Genomic DNA, 17,112 nt, shown 5'->3' on the forward strand with positions numbered 1-17,112 from the left:
TGGAGGAATATTTGCCCTTTCTTCTTTATAGCATTGCTTCAGGTCATTGAGGTTTGCAAGATTTGTTTATGCACATCTCTGAAGGTCACACCACAGCATTTAATCAGGTTCAGCTCTGGACTGACCATTGTAGCACTGTGAATCTTTTTTTCTCTCCTGCTGTTTTGGAGCTTTAAGACGTCACAGAGATGGATATCCCTAATATGGTAATCTCAGACACACAGGCCCCACCTATCTGTAGTTTTAAAACTTTCTATTGTGAGGGTCAGCCAATCAGAGAGCTGGTGATGTATTACATCTAAAAACTTTGGATTGCTCCTTTTTATAGTGCATTGCAGCACCTCGAGCCCCTCCCTGTTCATGTTTTTATTGTGGAAGGACTTTCTGACCCATTTTCCACATTTCACACTGGGCTGCTTGTGTTTTAAACAGCAACAACACTAAAGAAGCTGTCTGGACTGCAGACCCTTACATAAGCCTTTGACACAGAGGCTTTCATTCCTGAGGGGTGTGTGTGTGTGTGCGTGTGTGAGAGAGAGAGAGAGAGTATATGCAGCGTCAGTGGCAGTGCCCAAGATGACTGATATTCTGCCTTTATTGCCATTGTTTCTCTTAATGAGCATGCTCGCCCATCTCTGTGGGCACTGTGTTCATATTTAACTTTAACACATTTATTACATTGGTGCTCACATTGTGCACGTTCTCCCGTCAGGTTGCGCTGAATGAACATTAACAAACGCGACATTTATGCCCGCCCCAGATGTGACCTCGGCACCGCATCACATAGGAAAACAACCCTAAACAACCGGTGTTTGTTCCCTCTGCAAACACCGGACCACTGGAAGCACCGAAGAAACAGATGATCAGACTTTTTTTTTTTTAAAATGGACACTTGTGTAACTGAAAAAAGTAACTAAGCCTTTAAGATGAATACTTCCCCTCTTGATTCTCCCTGCTTGCTGTCCGCCTGCAGCACAGGTCAGAAGAAATCTGACAAATTTAAAGATCCAGTTGTTTAATTTAATGTGAAAACTGTGAGAAAGAAAAGTCTGCTCACTGGAAAACGCCATCACCAGGTTGTCTGTTGGCCCTGGGTCAGCCAAATAGTCATACTGATTCCTGTCTGCCTCCAAACATCACATTTCCATCTCCACTCTGGAAACAGAATCAGACTGAATCCCAGTTGTGATAATCAAAATGAGGCTTTCTATGATCCATCTGTTTTCTAGTTTTATTGCAAACACAAACAAGAAAATAAACCTGAGAAATACAAATCACTGACAGCTAAGTGGAAAAATGTGGACCACCGTATGTCACCACATGTGTTTGACTCGTATCAGAGTTACAGAGTGGTGACCTGTTCAGAGCGTATCCTGGAATAGCTGGCTGTGGGCTCCTATTATACTCAAAGAAAGCACCAAAGGTGTTGACCTGGCCTCCAAACTCCAACTCACCTGACCCCCAGAGGTATAGGTTGGTGGATTACCCCATGGCCCTTTAACCGGTTAATCCGGCCATGGTTTCCAGCGCTCCACATATGTAATGTTTAGAGGAGGGCGTGGGCGGGAAAAGAGGAAATACCCACTCTCGCTGCCTTGTAATTAGACCTCAACAAACAGGCGCACCCTCGCATGCCTCAAACACACGACTGACCTCATTCAGAGAGACGACTTTGTGCTTTTATTGTGGTAAATTTTATTTGTCATGAGCTGAGACAAAGCTTTAGCAGGCAGCTGTTTCTTGCTTTTTCCTTGCTGTGAAAGAATATCAGCTTGGACAGGGACAAACTTTAGTTATGGGTAATCTTTACTATAGCAAAGACACAGAGCTGCTGCAGAAAAGGTTCATGTAGCAGCATACAGGGGATATATTTATATATCTAGAGGCTTAACAAGTTATATTTATCTATTATAGTCACGTCATCACTAAGGAAGACTCTCAGGCACACGGTTATCCTGGAAAAACTTTTGTCACGTCACACAAGTCACAAATCAAAGCAAGCTGGATGTTAGCAAACTTTAAAAAACATCATCATCAAACTGGGTAGAAGTGGAAGAACTGCTGAATATGTACACTCAGGTGTCCACCACTGAGCAGGTCACTCAATCCTGACAAGTCTGAACGCAGCAGAGATCAAAAAGTGTTCGACGGTGCGAGAGCTGGAGATTTCTCAGCAGAGCAGCAAAAGCACTGACCTGACACTGCTGTCACGTCTGCAGGGGGGGCATGAGTAAGCTGAGCATTAAGACCAAAAACGAAGAGGACACGGGTGTCTGCCTCTACATAAATATAACTTTAAACTGTCTGTACCCATTTCTGAGCATTAATCTTCACTTTTTGTTAGTTTCACCAAACTAGGCTGAGACAGATTTTTTAAAGATTCCCGCATCCCTAAAAACCCACTTTCTTCTGATTGGTTAACATCTGGAAGAAAATACTTTAACATCATGAATTCAAAATGTGGTCATTCGTCAGATGGACACTTTCTGTGATATACTCACTGAATAACTGCTCACTGAAGCAAGCAGTGGATACAATGGTATCCTCTGTTAACTGTCCACACTGTCAATAAATAGCACATTTTTGGAAAAAAAAAATGAAGACAGTTGTGTTAAGGTATTTCGTTTAGGAATAGAGACCTTTGTAACGTCTTCTTATTCTCCATCTTAAATCTCCGGTCCCAATGTCTGGTGTTCACATTAAACAAGACAAAAAAATTCTAATAATGAGGTCAGTGTTTCTACAAGTTTTGAGCCAAAAGCACAGGCCCCACCCACCGGCTTAGGGGGGGGCAGCCAATCAGAAGACAGCTGACTTAACTGTGAATCACGCAAAGCTACTCTGAGAGGATCCAAGAATAATTACATGAAGCAGGAAATGGGACTAATAGGTCGCCTTTAAAGGTCTTGCTATAATCTGTAGAGTGTATAGGAGAGTAAGTACCTAATCAATAACAATTATGTGATGATTAGAAATGAACTGTAATGAACTCTAGAAAATAACTGTGACATACGTCTTTTAAAAATGTAACTGTTGATCAAAAAAATACCTGTGAGACATGTCCACGGTTTCATTTTTATTTAAGTAAAACTAAGAAGCGACACAAAGCTATAAATCAGCTCGTTGCACACCATCGGTCGCTGTTCGATTAGCACGTCTTTCTCTGCATCACTGGTCAGTTTACGAACACCCAACTCATTCGTCTTTTGCTGCTTCGCACAGAATTGGACCGAGCTGTTCATGGAGTCAAAAATCAATCAATCAAAAAAAAAAAAATCCCTTGCTAGTCTCGTGTAAAAGTTGTGCACTCGCAGATTTGAACTCCTAAAGACGAGTCACTTTTTCCTCTGCCTGGTGCAGTGGTGGCAGCAGGTGAGTCGATCTCGCCTCTCCCCGCCTATCTCGCCATCAGTCTGCAGGTCAGCTGTTTCTAATTCGTTCTCTGGTTCAGACAGTTGTGTTTTTTTGTCATCTCAGGTAACAGACAAAAAAGAAAGAGAGCCACCTGTCTGACCCCCTGACCTCTGACCCAATTCCCTCCCCCTGTCAGTTCTTCTTCTCCTTCTCCTGTGTGTGTTCATGTCAGGGGTTTGGTCTGTCCCCAGCTTCAGGGGGTGTCTGGAGAACTCGTTCCCTTGTTTTCGACCGGTTTCCCTTCCGATCTTCTCGTTTTCCTCTTGCGCGCGCTCTCTCTCTCTTTTGCTGGTTCATTCTCTCTCTGCCTCGCTTGCTCAGCCTGGGCCCAGACTCCCATCAGCGTCTCCTGGAGGACAGAGCAGGACATTTACTGCAGAGGTGCTGAAAGTAAAGCTAAAGCCTGACCCCTTCAAAATAAAACTACTGTGAAAAAAAAAATTTCTGTTAAATAAAATTAAAATAAAAACTAGACCTTTGAAAAAAAAAAACAAAAAAAAAAAACTTCAAACCAATTCAGACAATTTTTTGACCTTGGAAAACCTAAGACAAAATAACAGAAGAGGTTTTTGTATTTGCTTGTTATTACAAATCTGAACGTTGAGGTTTCGATTATCGAGGTTTTAAATATCTACAACAGGGGTCGGCAACCCTGGGCATGCATGCCACAGCTGGCACGCGAAGGGTTAACCGATGGCACGACCATAGCTGGACTGGCCATTGCGCATTTGCCCGGTGGCCCGATGGACATTTTTCGTTTTTATGGGCCGATGATTTTTTTTTTTTTTGTAACGGTATAAACAATGAAAGGTGGTGGATTGGCCAGATGCTGGCCGATGTGTAAAAATAACTCAGTTGTTTGGTGGTGGCTATGGCGGAGCTTCCACAGAGGCCAGCAGGTGGATGAGGGAAGGGGAGGCAGGAGGAGGGGCCCCGTCGGGGCGGCCGCCGGTCCGAGTGTGAACTGAACTTCAGGTAAGAAGTTATGACCTGCAGTCTGTCTGGGTCAGATATAAACCAGGTTTAGGTGTATTGTTGTGAGGAGACCATAAACAGCATTTGCATTTTCTATTGTACAGTTCATTTGCTGTTATGGAGTTCTTGTTATGGATAAAAAGTGTCTTTTGTTTCAAAATAGCTGATAACTATTCGCTGATAGCTGCCAACATCTGCGAACAAATATAATTCTATAAAGTTGTTCTATATAGTGTGTAACTGTTCATATAGAGCGTTATTAAATTTATTGCTAATGCAATCATATGGCACATTGACTTCTGAGGAAATTTTAGATGGCACTCATCATCAGAAAGGTTGCCGACCCCTGATCTACAAGACTGAGCGTCAGCTACTTTCAAAAAGTTTATTTTCTATACTGATTTTACTAAAACCATCTTCTAAATCTATCACTGAAAACAAACAAACAAAAAAAACCCAAAAAAACATAAACATTCACAACTAAACTGAAATGACCAAACCTGCTCCTTAAATATATGAAAAACGCTTTTCCTGCTCAAGTTTCTTTTTTAATGTCTGGATTCCACTCTTGACTTTGGGGTTTTTCATACATCAGTTAAATGATTGAGGTAGTGGACAGACTATTTGTGTGTTATACAAAGTAAAAGTGCTGTTTTTGTACATAGAGTTTGGTGTGTCTCTAGAACACAACTACTGTTTGCTGTTAGCATTGGGACAAAAATATTAGAACAGGATGTATTTGTTTTTCAGACACCGAAAAAAAAAATTTTTTCATTATGCTCTAAGTCCAAGATTTCTTTGTTTTTTGTTCTCCACCACCTAAAAGCTCCACCAACCGGCAGCAGCTAGCCTCTAACTGTGGACTACAGAGGCTGTTTAGAGCTTTTAATGGTATATAAGCTGGTATATAATGATATGGTATGTGGTGGCTAGCTACAGAGCTATGGTTAGCATAACATAAACACAGTAAAGCCGGAGGATGAACGCTAAGTTTTTTCCACTCGAAAAAAGTTAACGCGAGGGTTCCTGATGGTTAGGGACAAATGCAATCGCATGGCAGGATGCTGTAAACAGACCAAACTTCAGTCAGGAGAACAACTGTTAAAATTCATCCACAATACGAGGTTAGTCATTAACATACTGCTGCACTGACTGGTTATAAAAGCTAAGCTTTAAAATGAACAGTGGTAATAAAAACTGAGAGAGGCCAACAATGATCAATGACTATTTGCAAAATAGAGCAAAGATAAAGAGGAGTAGAATATAATAGGTTTTTTTTTTAAAGCCACTCAGATATACCGTCATAATAATAACGTCTCGTGTTGTGCTTTGGTTTTAGAGATACAACAAAGATGCACGAAGCGGTGTTGATGTCAACATGTAACCAGGAAGTGATCTTTATTTGCAGACTTCAATTTTTAAAGGGGGAAAAAAAAATAACTAAATAAACTTACTTGAACTGTCTGCACTTAAAAAATGAGATTCAGTGAAAATAGGAACAAGATGTCCTCAATACTGAGATTTTTTGCTTGCTAAAGCCTCGCCTTTGGACTGCTGCAGCTCTGGCTCTTTTAGCCTACTCCAACTCATATCTTTGGTTTCTCTCCTGCTTCTCCTGCCTGTCTCGCTTCTCCTGACTTTCATTTCTTGCTCTTTTCTCTCTGTTCAAAGAGACACCAACGAGGCGCTTTCAGTGCACGGTGAACTTAACAAACACTAAACTGACACAACCTGTAGCCAGACTGTCGCCGATTGGGGACCGAGCCTCACCTTCCTCCGGTCTTGAAGATGAGGTCAGCGTTGGGAGCGCCTTTCGGGTGCTGGTAGCGGGGACGGCGCTCCCGGTTGGTGTTGGCTGGAGCCGGACGCTGGGCCAAAGACTGCATCATCTCTGTGACATGGAGAGGAAAAAGGAAGTTCAGTCAGAAAACTGATATGAAAAATATTTCACATTTCAACAGTTTATGACAACAAGGAGACAAAAACCAAAAACAAGCAGACACAAACTGATGACTAATAAAAAAAACTAAGAGCATGGATGACTGATCTTGTCCTGTGTTAGCAGTTATTATGGCTTTTATCAGGCCGCTGCTGAATACATGTGTGTGAATGGGTGGATGACTGGATGTGTAAAGCGCTTTGGGGTCCTTAGGGACTAGTAAAGCGCTATGCAAATACAGGCCATTTACCATTTACATGAACAGGAAGCACGTCCAGTGTCCTTACGCTTAATTTAAGCTTCTGTGTTGAGCCTACCTGCAACCTGCGAGGGGCATTTGTTTTTTGTTTTTTTTGTTGCCCTGCAGTTTCACCAACAGAACATTGTCATTCAAGTTGATTTAAAACGATGTGACTACGGTGAAGATTTAACATGTATACACTGCACCTTAGTGGAATAAAATCAGCAACGTCTAGGACTGAACTATGTGGAACCAACAAGTAGCAAAACCTGCAGTTCCGCTGATGGCCACTAGCCAAACCCACAGACTTTCACATTTAAATGACAAATTTACTGCATAAATAAAAAGCCTAGTTTGGTCTCCATAGCTTCTTTAGTCCTTGTTGACTTTAAATCACTACAAATGGATTTGTTGTCATTTCCCTTAGAGGTTTCACTCAGAGCCAAATTATATTTAACCACAGACTTGTTGCCTCTACTGAAAACATCCCCCCTGCAAAGGCCCAGTCTGAACCCATAAACCTCCTACTACTAAAGCTCCTCTGAGGTAAGCGGCAGCAGCAGAAAGTGAAGGTTTATCAGGACTCTTACATTTCTAGAGTAATTATTAGAAGCCAATAAAAACCTAATACCTTGAAAAAAAATGAATCAAACTCATGCACTCACCTTTTAACCACGCCCCCCGACAATACACAACTATAATAATCTGTGCAGATTTAAGGTGGAAATGAACCAGCTTTTTCTTGTCAGTGTGACCTTGCACAGAGAAAGAACTTCAAAGGACTCACTGGGTAAGCAAAACAACACACCCTGATTTCAGGTCAAAGGTCACCGTTTGCTTTCACAGATCAGATATGAAACAGAAGCCGATCCACTCGTGTAACCTGGGCAGATGCGGTAACAAACAATAAACAAACAGTTTCCATGGTTACCCTGGTAGTCCTCCTGCTCCTGCCGCTCGTTGATGTCCAGAGTGAGCTTTTTCATTCTCATGCGCTCCTCCTGCTCGGCCTGCTGCTGGTTGAAGTGATTCGCCGCCAAGTGGGAGGAGAGCGGCACGTTCAGGATCTTATACTGTTCAGGAGAATGAACGACAGTTTAGCTGGACAAAGGCATTTTTTTATAAATTCACATTCCGATAATTCAACAGCATTGTTTAAAGTTATCATTTTGTCTCAAATCGTAGATTAATTATTTATGCTCGGATCAGCTTGTAAGTTGCAGAGTGCCCTCTGGTGGATAAACTACGCAACATCAACACTAATAACCTGGCTGAAGGGTGTTTCTCTGGTCTCACCTGTGCTTTTTAAATAGTATTCATCTATCAGATACCGATAGATGTCTCTCCATGTCTATCCGGTATCTGATAGAAGTTGATAGTGACATATCAGCTCAGTCTTTTTGTGTAGGCGTCGCTGCTCAGCCCCCCTCAGCTCTGTCAATGTACTGTTGGCAACTTGCAATTTATTGTCCCCAAAGAGAAAGTTTGTTTCAGGACTCAAAGTATAAAGTATAGTAGTATTTCAGTCAGGTTCTAGTAATTACAGCATAGCATTTTTAAAAACTTTTTTTTTTAAACTAACTAATTAATTAATTAATTACAGTGTAGCATGACTACATGCAAAGTGTATGTAAACTAGAATTCACACCAGACGTCGCGAATACAGGCAGATCTCAACTTAAATTATTTTAACTTCACACTGTATCATGAAAATCCATTCACTGGGATTCTCCTGATGCATGAGAGAATCGAGGAAAGACCGGTCGACTGAAGCAGAGCTTCACCTTCAGACAGATGGAAAACGGTAGAGGGTTCGAAGAAGCGTGCAGAAAGAAAGCTTCTGACAGTCTTTCTGTAGGGTGTACTCTGCGGTTTTCTTTAGGCCAGAAAGTGATTCATCTTGTGAAGTTACAATAGTGTTTGACTGACAGCAGAATTTCTTACTCTCTGAAAACTGATATCAGTCCCTCAACTGGCTGAGCATGAGATTTCTAGAGCTACAGATCTCTCAGACACACCGACAAAGACGCCCTGTGTGCGTTGGCGTTTCTGGCAGCTGTTTTTCAAGCAGGCTGAACGCTGCATGAAACCTCTGTGCACAGGCAAAGTGCTGGACACACCCAGCAGCACAACAACCAGCCTCTGCCCTCAAACCACACATTCCACCACGCAGCGGCTGGCCTTAACGCACGCACACACACACACACACGCACGCACACACACATGTGTTTCTGTATGTGTGTTAGGACGCCTGCTGACATACACGCAGTTTTTTCCATCTATAGTGCTGAAACTGTTTCTCTCAGGAAGCCTTACATACATAATGGGCACAGTTAGAGAACACAGAGGGGCATTTAGCAGGAAATTTTCCTCAGAAGGACATGAAGACCAGAAACGGAACAAAAAGAGACTCATTAGTGTACCAACATCCACCTCAGGGGTGCAAACATGACTCTGAATGATAAAGCTGCTGAATCAACTTCAGACAGAAGCAACATCAACGGTCCTGCAGAAATGCCCTCCCTAGAATAGATAGACACTGAAACTGGCTCAGATAAAGCGCACACACACACACACACACACACACACACACACACACACACACACACACACACACACACACACACACACACACACACACAGTCAACATTATTAAGCATTCATTTATGCAAACCATCTCCTTAAAGGACAACCAGGATGAACTTTAAAATTGTTGATCCTGCAGAGAACAAATTAGCAGAGCTAACAAAAACATAGGCTGCTTTTGTGAACTACAGGAGCTACAGTCCTGCACTCTGTGAGTGGCAGCTAAAGGAGATCGTTACTGTAACCTGCAGTTGCTGGAGCGAGAGTGCAGACAGTTTTCACACCTGATCGCTCCACTATTCATCGCCATTACGTGTAAATTCTACTGTTAATGTGGAATATTTTAGAAACCTTAAGTGCAGGACTCAGTGTACCCTGCAGGATCATTCCACAGAAGATCGGCCAAATAACTGTAGCATACTAATCGAGTTACAAGCCCTTAGAAGATTATTTTGGCCGAGAAGGGTAGAAGATGAACCCGGTATCAAAATGTGGTTAAAAAAAAGACTTTTCACCTGCAACAAACTGCTGTGACCAGCCTGATTTTTAAAGAAGTGCAATAGCTTGGCACATAGATGCCACCTTACCTGCTGCTTATTGCCTTTGCGAGTCAGCATGACAAACTGCATGGTATCGGAGATGTCCGAGTCTCCCTCACTAATGCATGGCTGTCCCTTCTTCAGCTGACTCTTCAGCTGCAGAGGAATGGCAACATCCAGCTGGTGCACCTTCACCGCCTCGCCACTACGCTGCTGCAGTGACACAACACACAGTGAAGAGTCAGTCTGCGAGGTCTGGATCAAAGCTGAGGAGACCTGTACTACTCTATGTTTTCTTATGTTTGTAAAGTGCTTCTTTTCACTGAGCAAATTCATCATGTCCAGAATATCCCATCATTATCTGGCTTACATCAGCAAGATGGCTACCAATGCCATAAGGCTACCTGGGTTTCAAACTAGCTGTGAGCATGTTCACATAAAAGAGACAAAGAAAAACAGTGTAATAAAGGCCAAAAGCTACAAATCTGCTGTTAAAAGAAAAACGCTGCATGTAGCTATGAAACTGTGCACGCGTTTTTAGTCGTTATTATGATTACACTCATCTCTTTGATGTTTTTAGAATTCAATCAAAAATTCAGAGTGCATGTGTGTGTGTGTGTGTGTGTGTGTGTGTGTGTGTGTGTGCGTTTAAGTCAGTAAAGCCTTTTGCAGCACAAAAAGTACTTCATTGCCAGTGTGGCGGCAGGACGCTATACCTGCAGGTTTTCCAGCATCATCTTGTCCAGAGCCTGAATGAAGTCCTCGTCCTCAGCGCATGCCACGTGCTTCAGCCCGCCGCCACGGATGGTCACCTCCTGCACACACAGGCAGCAAATCAACATCAGCAAAAGCACAAATCTTTAAACCAACAAAATGTATTAAATCTAGATTTATACACAGACATTTCCCATCGCTTACATTGTTCTCCTCGTCAGTCTCGTTCTCCTTGTTGGAGTCGGTCAGGTAATCCGTGTTCTCTTCTTCCTCTTCCTCCCTCTCCTCCTCTTCATTCTCTGACCCTTCCTGTTGGAGAAAAAAAACCCCAAAACAAAACAAAAAAAAACAGTCATAGCTATATTTCTGTTTTTGCTGGCCATGCAGCTCTCAGGTTTTTTGATCTGCAGCCGGGTGTGCATGAGTGTGCGGCCGTGTTGGATGTGGGGGTATTATCCTAGTTCACCTAATGACCAGGAGAATACTGCGGTGGGTACCTGACCACCATCTTGGAGTTTTGAAACCAGATGTTTCACTTCTGGGCACTGGGCTCCACCACCCTATGCTAGACGCCACTGTTAACTTTAGACTTTAGACTAGGGTTGAATATTTAGCATTTCCTGTAAGTTTGTTCTGTTGCAAGATGGATTTTGTTTGAGGAAGAACGCCAGAATGGGGGAGTCAACACTCACATCCTCTTCCTGTTCGTTCATTTCGCTTTCATTGCCTGACTGCTCTTCGGTCTCGGCGCCTCCCTCTTCATCATCGTCCCCGTCATCATCTTCCTCGTCAAGACCCTCCCCTTCGCTCATGGCACTGGAGCGGCCGTCCTTCTCCATGGCCAGACCTGCACAAGAAAACGTGGAAAGATTCCTCTTTAGGACACGTAAAACTAAAACAATCAGGAGAAATTATATCATAAATGCCTCTGAGCCCAGCCCAGCCTGGGAGAGCAGCTTTACTCAAACAAAGCCCTCAGTTATATATAGAACAAATATTCCAGAGAAAAATTGTTGTGTCTATGAAGCTCGTCACAGAGCATAATTATGCAAGAAAAGGTAACGGCGAAGAAATGAAGTCTGGCAGTGGCGTGGAGTGGAAGATCAGGTCTTGTGTGACTCAAGGACTGAGGAATGTCCGATCCTGGTTGAAGTATGAAAGGTAACAATAGCTCCACTGTTTAGCTTCAGGGGCCTTCATCAATCACTCTCCTCTCCTACATTCCCACACACAAACACATGCTTACTGCTTATCTACCTGCATAAAGGTTTACACACATAAACACAACAGTGATGGAAAGCTACTGATTACATGTACTTTTATACAGTTTTGAGGTACTTCTGGCTTGTGCTGCTAATCACACCGATGGGGATGTATTAGCAAAGCAGCTGTTAACCTTATCTCTCTCCCATTAATGCCTCTTTGGAGGAATCCGACTCCAAGGAACTACTTTCCCCCCCCACTTTTACTCTAAATAACTGAGTACTTTACAGCTCATGTATCTGTACTTTTACTTGAGTACAGGATCTGCGAGGGTGTCCTGCTCTCAGAGGGCGCAGCTGTGGTTTACATTTTTCTCAGCACATTCCAGGTCAACACCTTGAAACTGTTAAACAAAGCTCACGTTGCTGCGCTGTTATCAGGCCGCAGAGTCAGATACACCTGCTGCGCAAACACTTCCTTCTTCCTCCTCTCCAGATATCATCGTCCTGATTGTGTTTTGGTTTTTACATTCCTGAATATTCGTATTGTCTCTGAGCTCAGATTCTGTGTCGTAAAGATTGTAGTTTCGGGGTTCGAGAAAGAGGTGTTAGGGGTTGCAGCTTATTTACACCTCAGTGGTCAATCTTAACCTCCTAAGACCCGAACTCTTTCATGGCATACATTTTTAATTTCTCTTTGCTATTTGGGCTGATTGGGACCTGATGAATATAAAAACAAAGAATTACATCAGAGTGCTAGAAGAGGTGTACAGACAGCACTTGAAAGAAAATCTCTTAATCGTCACATTTCAGACACTCAACAGACAAAATGAACAAAACAAATGAGTGCATGTCACATGTTTTATCAACAGCACACAAATGCATCTTTGGTGAGATCAGATCTCTCAAGGTTATCAGGCTAGATTAAACTGAGGTCCAGAGGAAGTCTGAAACAGTCGTCATTGATTTTAAAAGATCCTTCCTGAAGTCTCTGTAATGAGTGGGAATGCATGTATTCGGCATTTTAAACAATGAATTCAAACCTGCTCGACAGACAAAGCAGAGGCAGAGAGAGGAGTGACACAGCATGCTCGCTTGCCCTCCCACACACTGGGGAATGCTGCTCTGCCAGGACAACGGAGAGCAACCAAACCGGCAACACCAGCTGCTACACCAACGGCGTCATGCTCCACGCACATTAAAGATGATTACTTAGCGTCACCCTCCTACCTAGTTTGACGAGCACCTCTCTCTCCAGGTCGCTGACTTGCTTGATGGCCTCCTCCAGGGAACTGCTGAGCCTCATCTTAGGCCTGAGCAGCTCCAGCGTGTCGCTGATCATGTAGTCGATATCGATGGGGAACGGGTGGTCCTTGGTCCACACGTCCAGGCTCTTTTTCCACCATATGTACCGCTGCAGACACACAACAACATCTCACTTACTTCACCCCTGACCAGAACACCTCCTGAACAGACCTCACAGGTCTGTCAAACTCAAAACAGTGGCACAGTGATTATACCCAGTAGATTTACAGAAAATATCAGGGTTCCCGAACATAAAGTATAGGCACTTTAGGAGGTTACGTGCCTGGAAGTAGATGAGGAAACAGTCTAACTTCCTCTTGCTGGAGCCTCGATCGAAGTATTGGCCGCAGGTATCAAGCAGGGTGCAGACCAGGCGGATGCGGAACAAATGCTCTGGGGGGTCCAGAGGGCTGGGACTGCCGTCCTGATTCACGCCGAAGGAGATGAAGGAGAAGAGGGTGCGGAAAATGACGGCCGACTCCACCATGCGGTAGTTGTAGAGCTCGCCCAGGAACTTGGCGCTGCTGATCCGCCGCTGGTTGAACTTGGGCTGGTTGACCTAGGAAGTGAGGGAAGAAGAGGAGATCCTAAATTGAGATGTCCAACAATATAATATAGGATGCTGCAGGGGAGAAGAAAAAGAAAATGGAGGGAAATTCTTAAAGCTTTTTGCTGCAGGGCTCAAGACCGCCAACGTCCTGGTTGCTAGGAAAAATGCTTGAATTTCGACTGTTTTGAGGTCAGATGGAGGCCAGATCAGGGTCAAATTGTAAGCATGGCTTCTAAAATATGCAAGTAAGCATTTGCAGCTGTGACACAGGCACGACTGTTTGTGTTCAATTATTTTTTTGTAAAATCACAACCTCAGCCAAGCAAATGGAGTCCGACAACATTCCAACATGTCCTGCAACACGTAGCAGACACAAATGACACAGCAACACAGGTGTCCGCTTCAATCAGCTGCCAGTCAAGCAGATAGCATTGGGGTTTTTTTGATCGTCCTGTCCATTCAATGCTCCTGATCTCACCTCTCCTGCACTAAACGTCCCAAATATATGACACACGAAGCATCTGCAGCTTCAAGTTACAGCGAGGTTAAAGACGTCCAGAACAGTTATTACAACTCAAAAAAACAAAAAAAACAAAAAAAAACCTCCTCAGATTTTCATTTTGAATTTCCACTTTTTAGTTTTGCAAGTAAAACATCTTTAGTTTAGTTTTTAGTATTTTTTTTAGATAACTGCAGTTAGTTTGTAGCCTTACATGAACATGAATAATTTCTATCACTCGACTGGAGATCCTTTTTATTTTGTGTGTGTAAGCAAACATCAGGGCCAACTGAAACAGTTTTCCCAACATGTAAAAAAAAAAAAAGAAAAAAAAGAAAAGAAAATGTAAGAAATAAATACATTCAAGAATATAAAGAACACCCGCTCTTTGGCACTTATTAGTGAAGCATAAATGAAAAAAAGGACTAGATTTCTCAAGAGAAAGCTGAAGAGAAATAATATCGACAGCAAGAAGGAGCAACGTCCTTCTAGCTTCTTCGATATGATCTCTGACTGAATGTGACCGGAGTGAAAGTAAACAAGCGAGCTCGAGAGAGAAAAAGAACGCAAGCTTCGCCATGGTCTGATCTTTCCACAGTCTGCAGTTAAATAAAACCTTTTGCACACATTCAGTCTGCTCATTGTCATGGATACCAGAACAAACATTTTGGGTCAGCGTCAGACTGATAATACATTCCAAATGTTGGGCCAGTGCATCCCTAATGGCAATAAATATAGAAATTACTGATCAGAGAATCAAATTACAGTCCTATAAACTACTAAGGGCTCAGTTAAGGATGAAACACAAAAGCATATCTTGTTTTCAGACTTGATTTTGCTTCTTCTTACCTCCATGCCGAGCCGGATGTCCTCCAGGACACCGTCCACCACGTGGATCCCCACGTCCTCCTGGTAGGCCACCAGGCCAGCCAGCAGGTTGGCCACACAGTGGATGCTGTTGTACTTCACGTTCCAGATGTTGACCATGCAGCAGATCAGGTAGCTCTTCACCTCGGGGTCCTGCCATGGCAGCTTGCGCATCTGCCTCAACACCTTCTCTGTGGTGACCTTGGACAGGTCCTTATAGAGCAGTTTGCAGATGTACTCCTGCAGCGGCGGCCTCTTCTTCTTCACCGTCTTCTCCATGGGCGGCGGGTTGCAGTAGTAGTAGGCGTTCTCCACCATGGTTACGTAGCGGGCATCAAGGTGCTGGGCCTGCTTTTTGCGCATCATTTGTTCCTGGAGCACACATGGGACAAAAGTCAGGCTAAAAACCACTCATTTATCTTTATATTCAAATATTTTCTCTGTTTTTGTCCTTTTCTATATCACATTCTAGTTATCTGCTTCAAAGTGAACAGAAGCCCAGCGAAGAGGACCAGTACTGACCAGCAGGACACTGGTGCGCAGGTGAGAGTCGGGGGATCTGAAGAGGAAGCGGCCGCAGGTCTCCAGCAGTGTGCAGGCCATCTCTATGTGATGGTGCGTAAAATCAGACAGCAGCATCTGGAGGAGGAGGAGACATGGACAGAAATCTATAACAGCTAAGCTGGATGGCGTCTCGCCGGCTGTGTTGTTATTCTGATGCATGCACACAGCAGAGTGAGCTCTGGAAGCATTTCGTGCTTGTTATCACAGTGAGGATGAAGGTAAGTAAGTTTAGTTTTTCACATCTTCATCTTAATGTGGCATTTTGTTTGTGATCTGATTGGATGAGCAGAGATGTTGCTAAAAGTGTTTGTTTTCTTGTACAGGGATTTAAAGACAAACAGCCTGATGTGACTCAGACAGTGGCTTCTTTCACCCACCTTGAGACACTGAAGTGTGTCTGTCTTCGAGAACATCTTGAACTTGGCCAACTCGCCGATAAATCTGACGGTTTTATTCTTGGTCTCGATGTTGATCTGATCCTTCTTCCGAATCTAGAAACACAGATTCGATTCATAATGTTGGCAAGTGTTTTTAATGCAAACATGATGGAAAAAAGCAAGTATGACAAATCTATTTAAAACCTGATGTAAGTGAGCAGAGAACCTACATGAAACCTGAAGTCTCCCTTCAGCATGGAGCACAGGTCCTCCGCCACGTCTGACATGCATGGATGCAGCGTCGCCACCAGACGAGAGTAGAAGGGCAGGAGATCCAACCTGCAAGAGGAGAATGACTCAGTGCACCGCTCACAATCACACAATCAGTCATGATGATAGCACCCCCTTGTGGTGATTAAAGGTAAATGCCAAAACAGATGAAACCTACCTCTGTCTGGGGACAGTGAAGAGAGCACGGACAAGCTTCCTCCTGTTAGACTTGGTGTTCATGTTCATGCAGAAGTCCATGGCAGCCTGTAGGAATCACCAGAGATCATAAACCTTTACAAACTATCCAACATCTGGAAGCTCATTGTTTTCCTTGGATCAGTGTGTCTGTCCTCACCTTGTCTATGAGGTCTCTGTTGACACAGTTGGGAAGCTGCTGGATGAAAGCATCCACGATTAGCTTCAGGTGAGACCCCGTGTTAGCTTCCTCGTCCTCTTGTTCTGCACAGACACAAACAAATGTTCACTTTGTATGCAGTTCAAATGAAACCAATGCAATGTGTATGTTCCACTTATTGTTCATAGTTTTGTCTATACAAGGATTTCTGCACCATTTTAAAAACTCAAAGTATTAGGCCACATCTCTTAATCTCTGAATTCAGATATTTTTAGTCCTATATCCATGCAGTCTTCCTTTTTGTGAAACAAAAAAAAGAGGATGCCACTACTGCAACTAGTCAGTTCATAAGATTTCTTACCTCCTAGATATTACAAAATCAACTGTAAGTCAGCGCTGCTTCTGTGAATCAACTGCCCCCATCTCATCCTGTTGCCATCATCCTCCTGTCACATCAACCCTTGTACGTCCTCCTTCACTACATCCATCCTTCCTCTCTAATCTTCTTTTCCTTCTGCAGCTTCTTTTCCCTCTTGTCCTCTGCAGCTCCATCTTCATCATCCTTTATCTGATATATCCACCAACCCTCCTCTGCGCATGTCCAAACCACTTCTCTGTCCACTGTTACACTTCTGACCCAAGCATTAGGTAAATTCATACATTCCAAGTAGAGCTGGGCGATATGAGATTTTTTCATATCACGATATGTTTTTTT

General features: G+C 43.3%; 1 protein-coding gene across 3 annotated transcripts in view; it reads right to left on the reverse strand.

Annotated features, from left to right (window-relative positions):
- Positions 1–3,532: 3,532 nt before the first annotated feature.
- upf2 (UPF2 regulator of nonsense mediated mRNA decay) overlaps positions 3,533–17,112 on the reverse strand; it is a 22,306-nt gene continuing 8,726 nt past the window's right edge. The window contains exons 7-21 of one of the 3 annotated variants that reach the window (XM_005750894.2): positions 16,398–16,501; positions 16,221–16,306; positions 16,003–16,111; positions 15,773–15,886; positions 15,354–15,470; positions 14,814–15,203; positions 13,199–13,474; positions 12,841–13,024; positions 11,101–11,255; positions 10,613–10,717; positions 10,411–10,509; positions 9,743–9,907; positions 7,501–7,642; positions 6,160–6,280; positions 3,533–3,760 (exon numbers count right to left, since the gene is read on the reverse strand). In XM_005750894.2, coding sequence (XP_005750951.1) covers positions 3,754–3,760; positions 6,160–6,280; positions 7,501–7,642; positions 9,743–9,907; positions 10,411–10,509; positions 10,613–10,717; positions 11,101–11,255; positions 12,841–13,024; positions 13,199–13,474; positions 14,814–15,203; positions 15,354–15,470; positions 15,773–15,886; positions 16,003–16,111; positions 16,221–16,306; positions 16,398–16,501 — 2,174 coding nt within the window. In that variant the 3' untranslated portion in view covers positions 3,533–3,753. Of the gene's footprint in view, positions 3,764–5,756; positions 6,051–6,159; positions 6,281–7,500; positions 7,643–9,742; positions 9,908–10,410; positions 10,510–10,612; positions 10,718–11,100; positions 11,256–12,840; positions 13,025–13,198; positions 13,475–14,813; positions 15,204–15,353; positions 15,471–15,772; positions 15,887–16,002; positions 16,112–16,220; positions 16,307–16,397; positions 16,502–17,112 lie in introns of those variants that run through there. The other 2 variants (XM_005750893.2, XM_005750892.1) reach the window with 2 other exon arrangements.

The sequence above is a fragment of the Pundamilia nyererei genome, unplaced genomic scaffold, assembly GCF_000239375.1.
Source record: "Pundamilia nyererei isolate P.nyererei 1_Seehausen unplaced genomic scaffold, PunNye1.0 scaffold00291, whole genome shotgun sequence".
NCBI lineage: Eukaryota > Metazoa > Chordata > Actinopteri > Cichliformes > Cichlidae > Pundamilia > Pundamilia nyererei.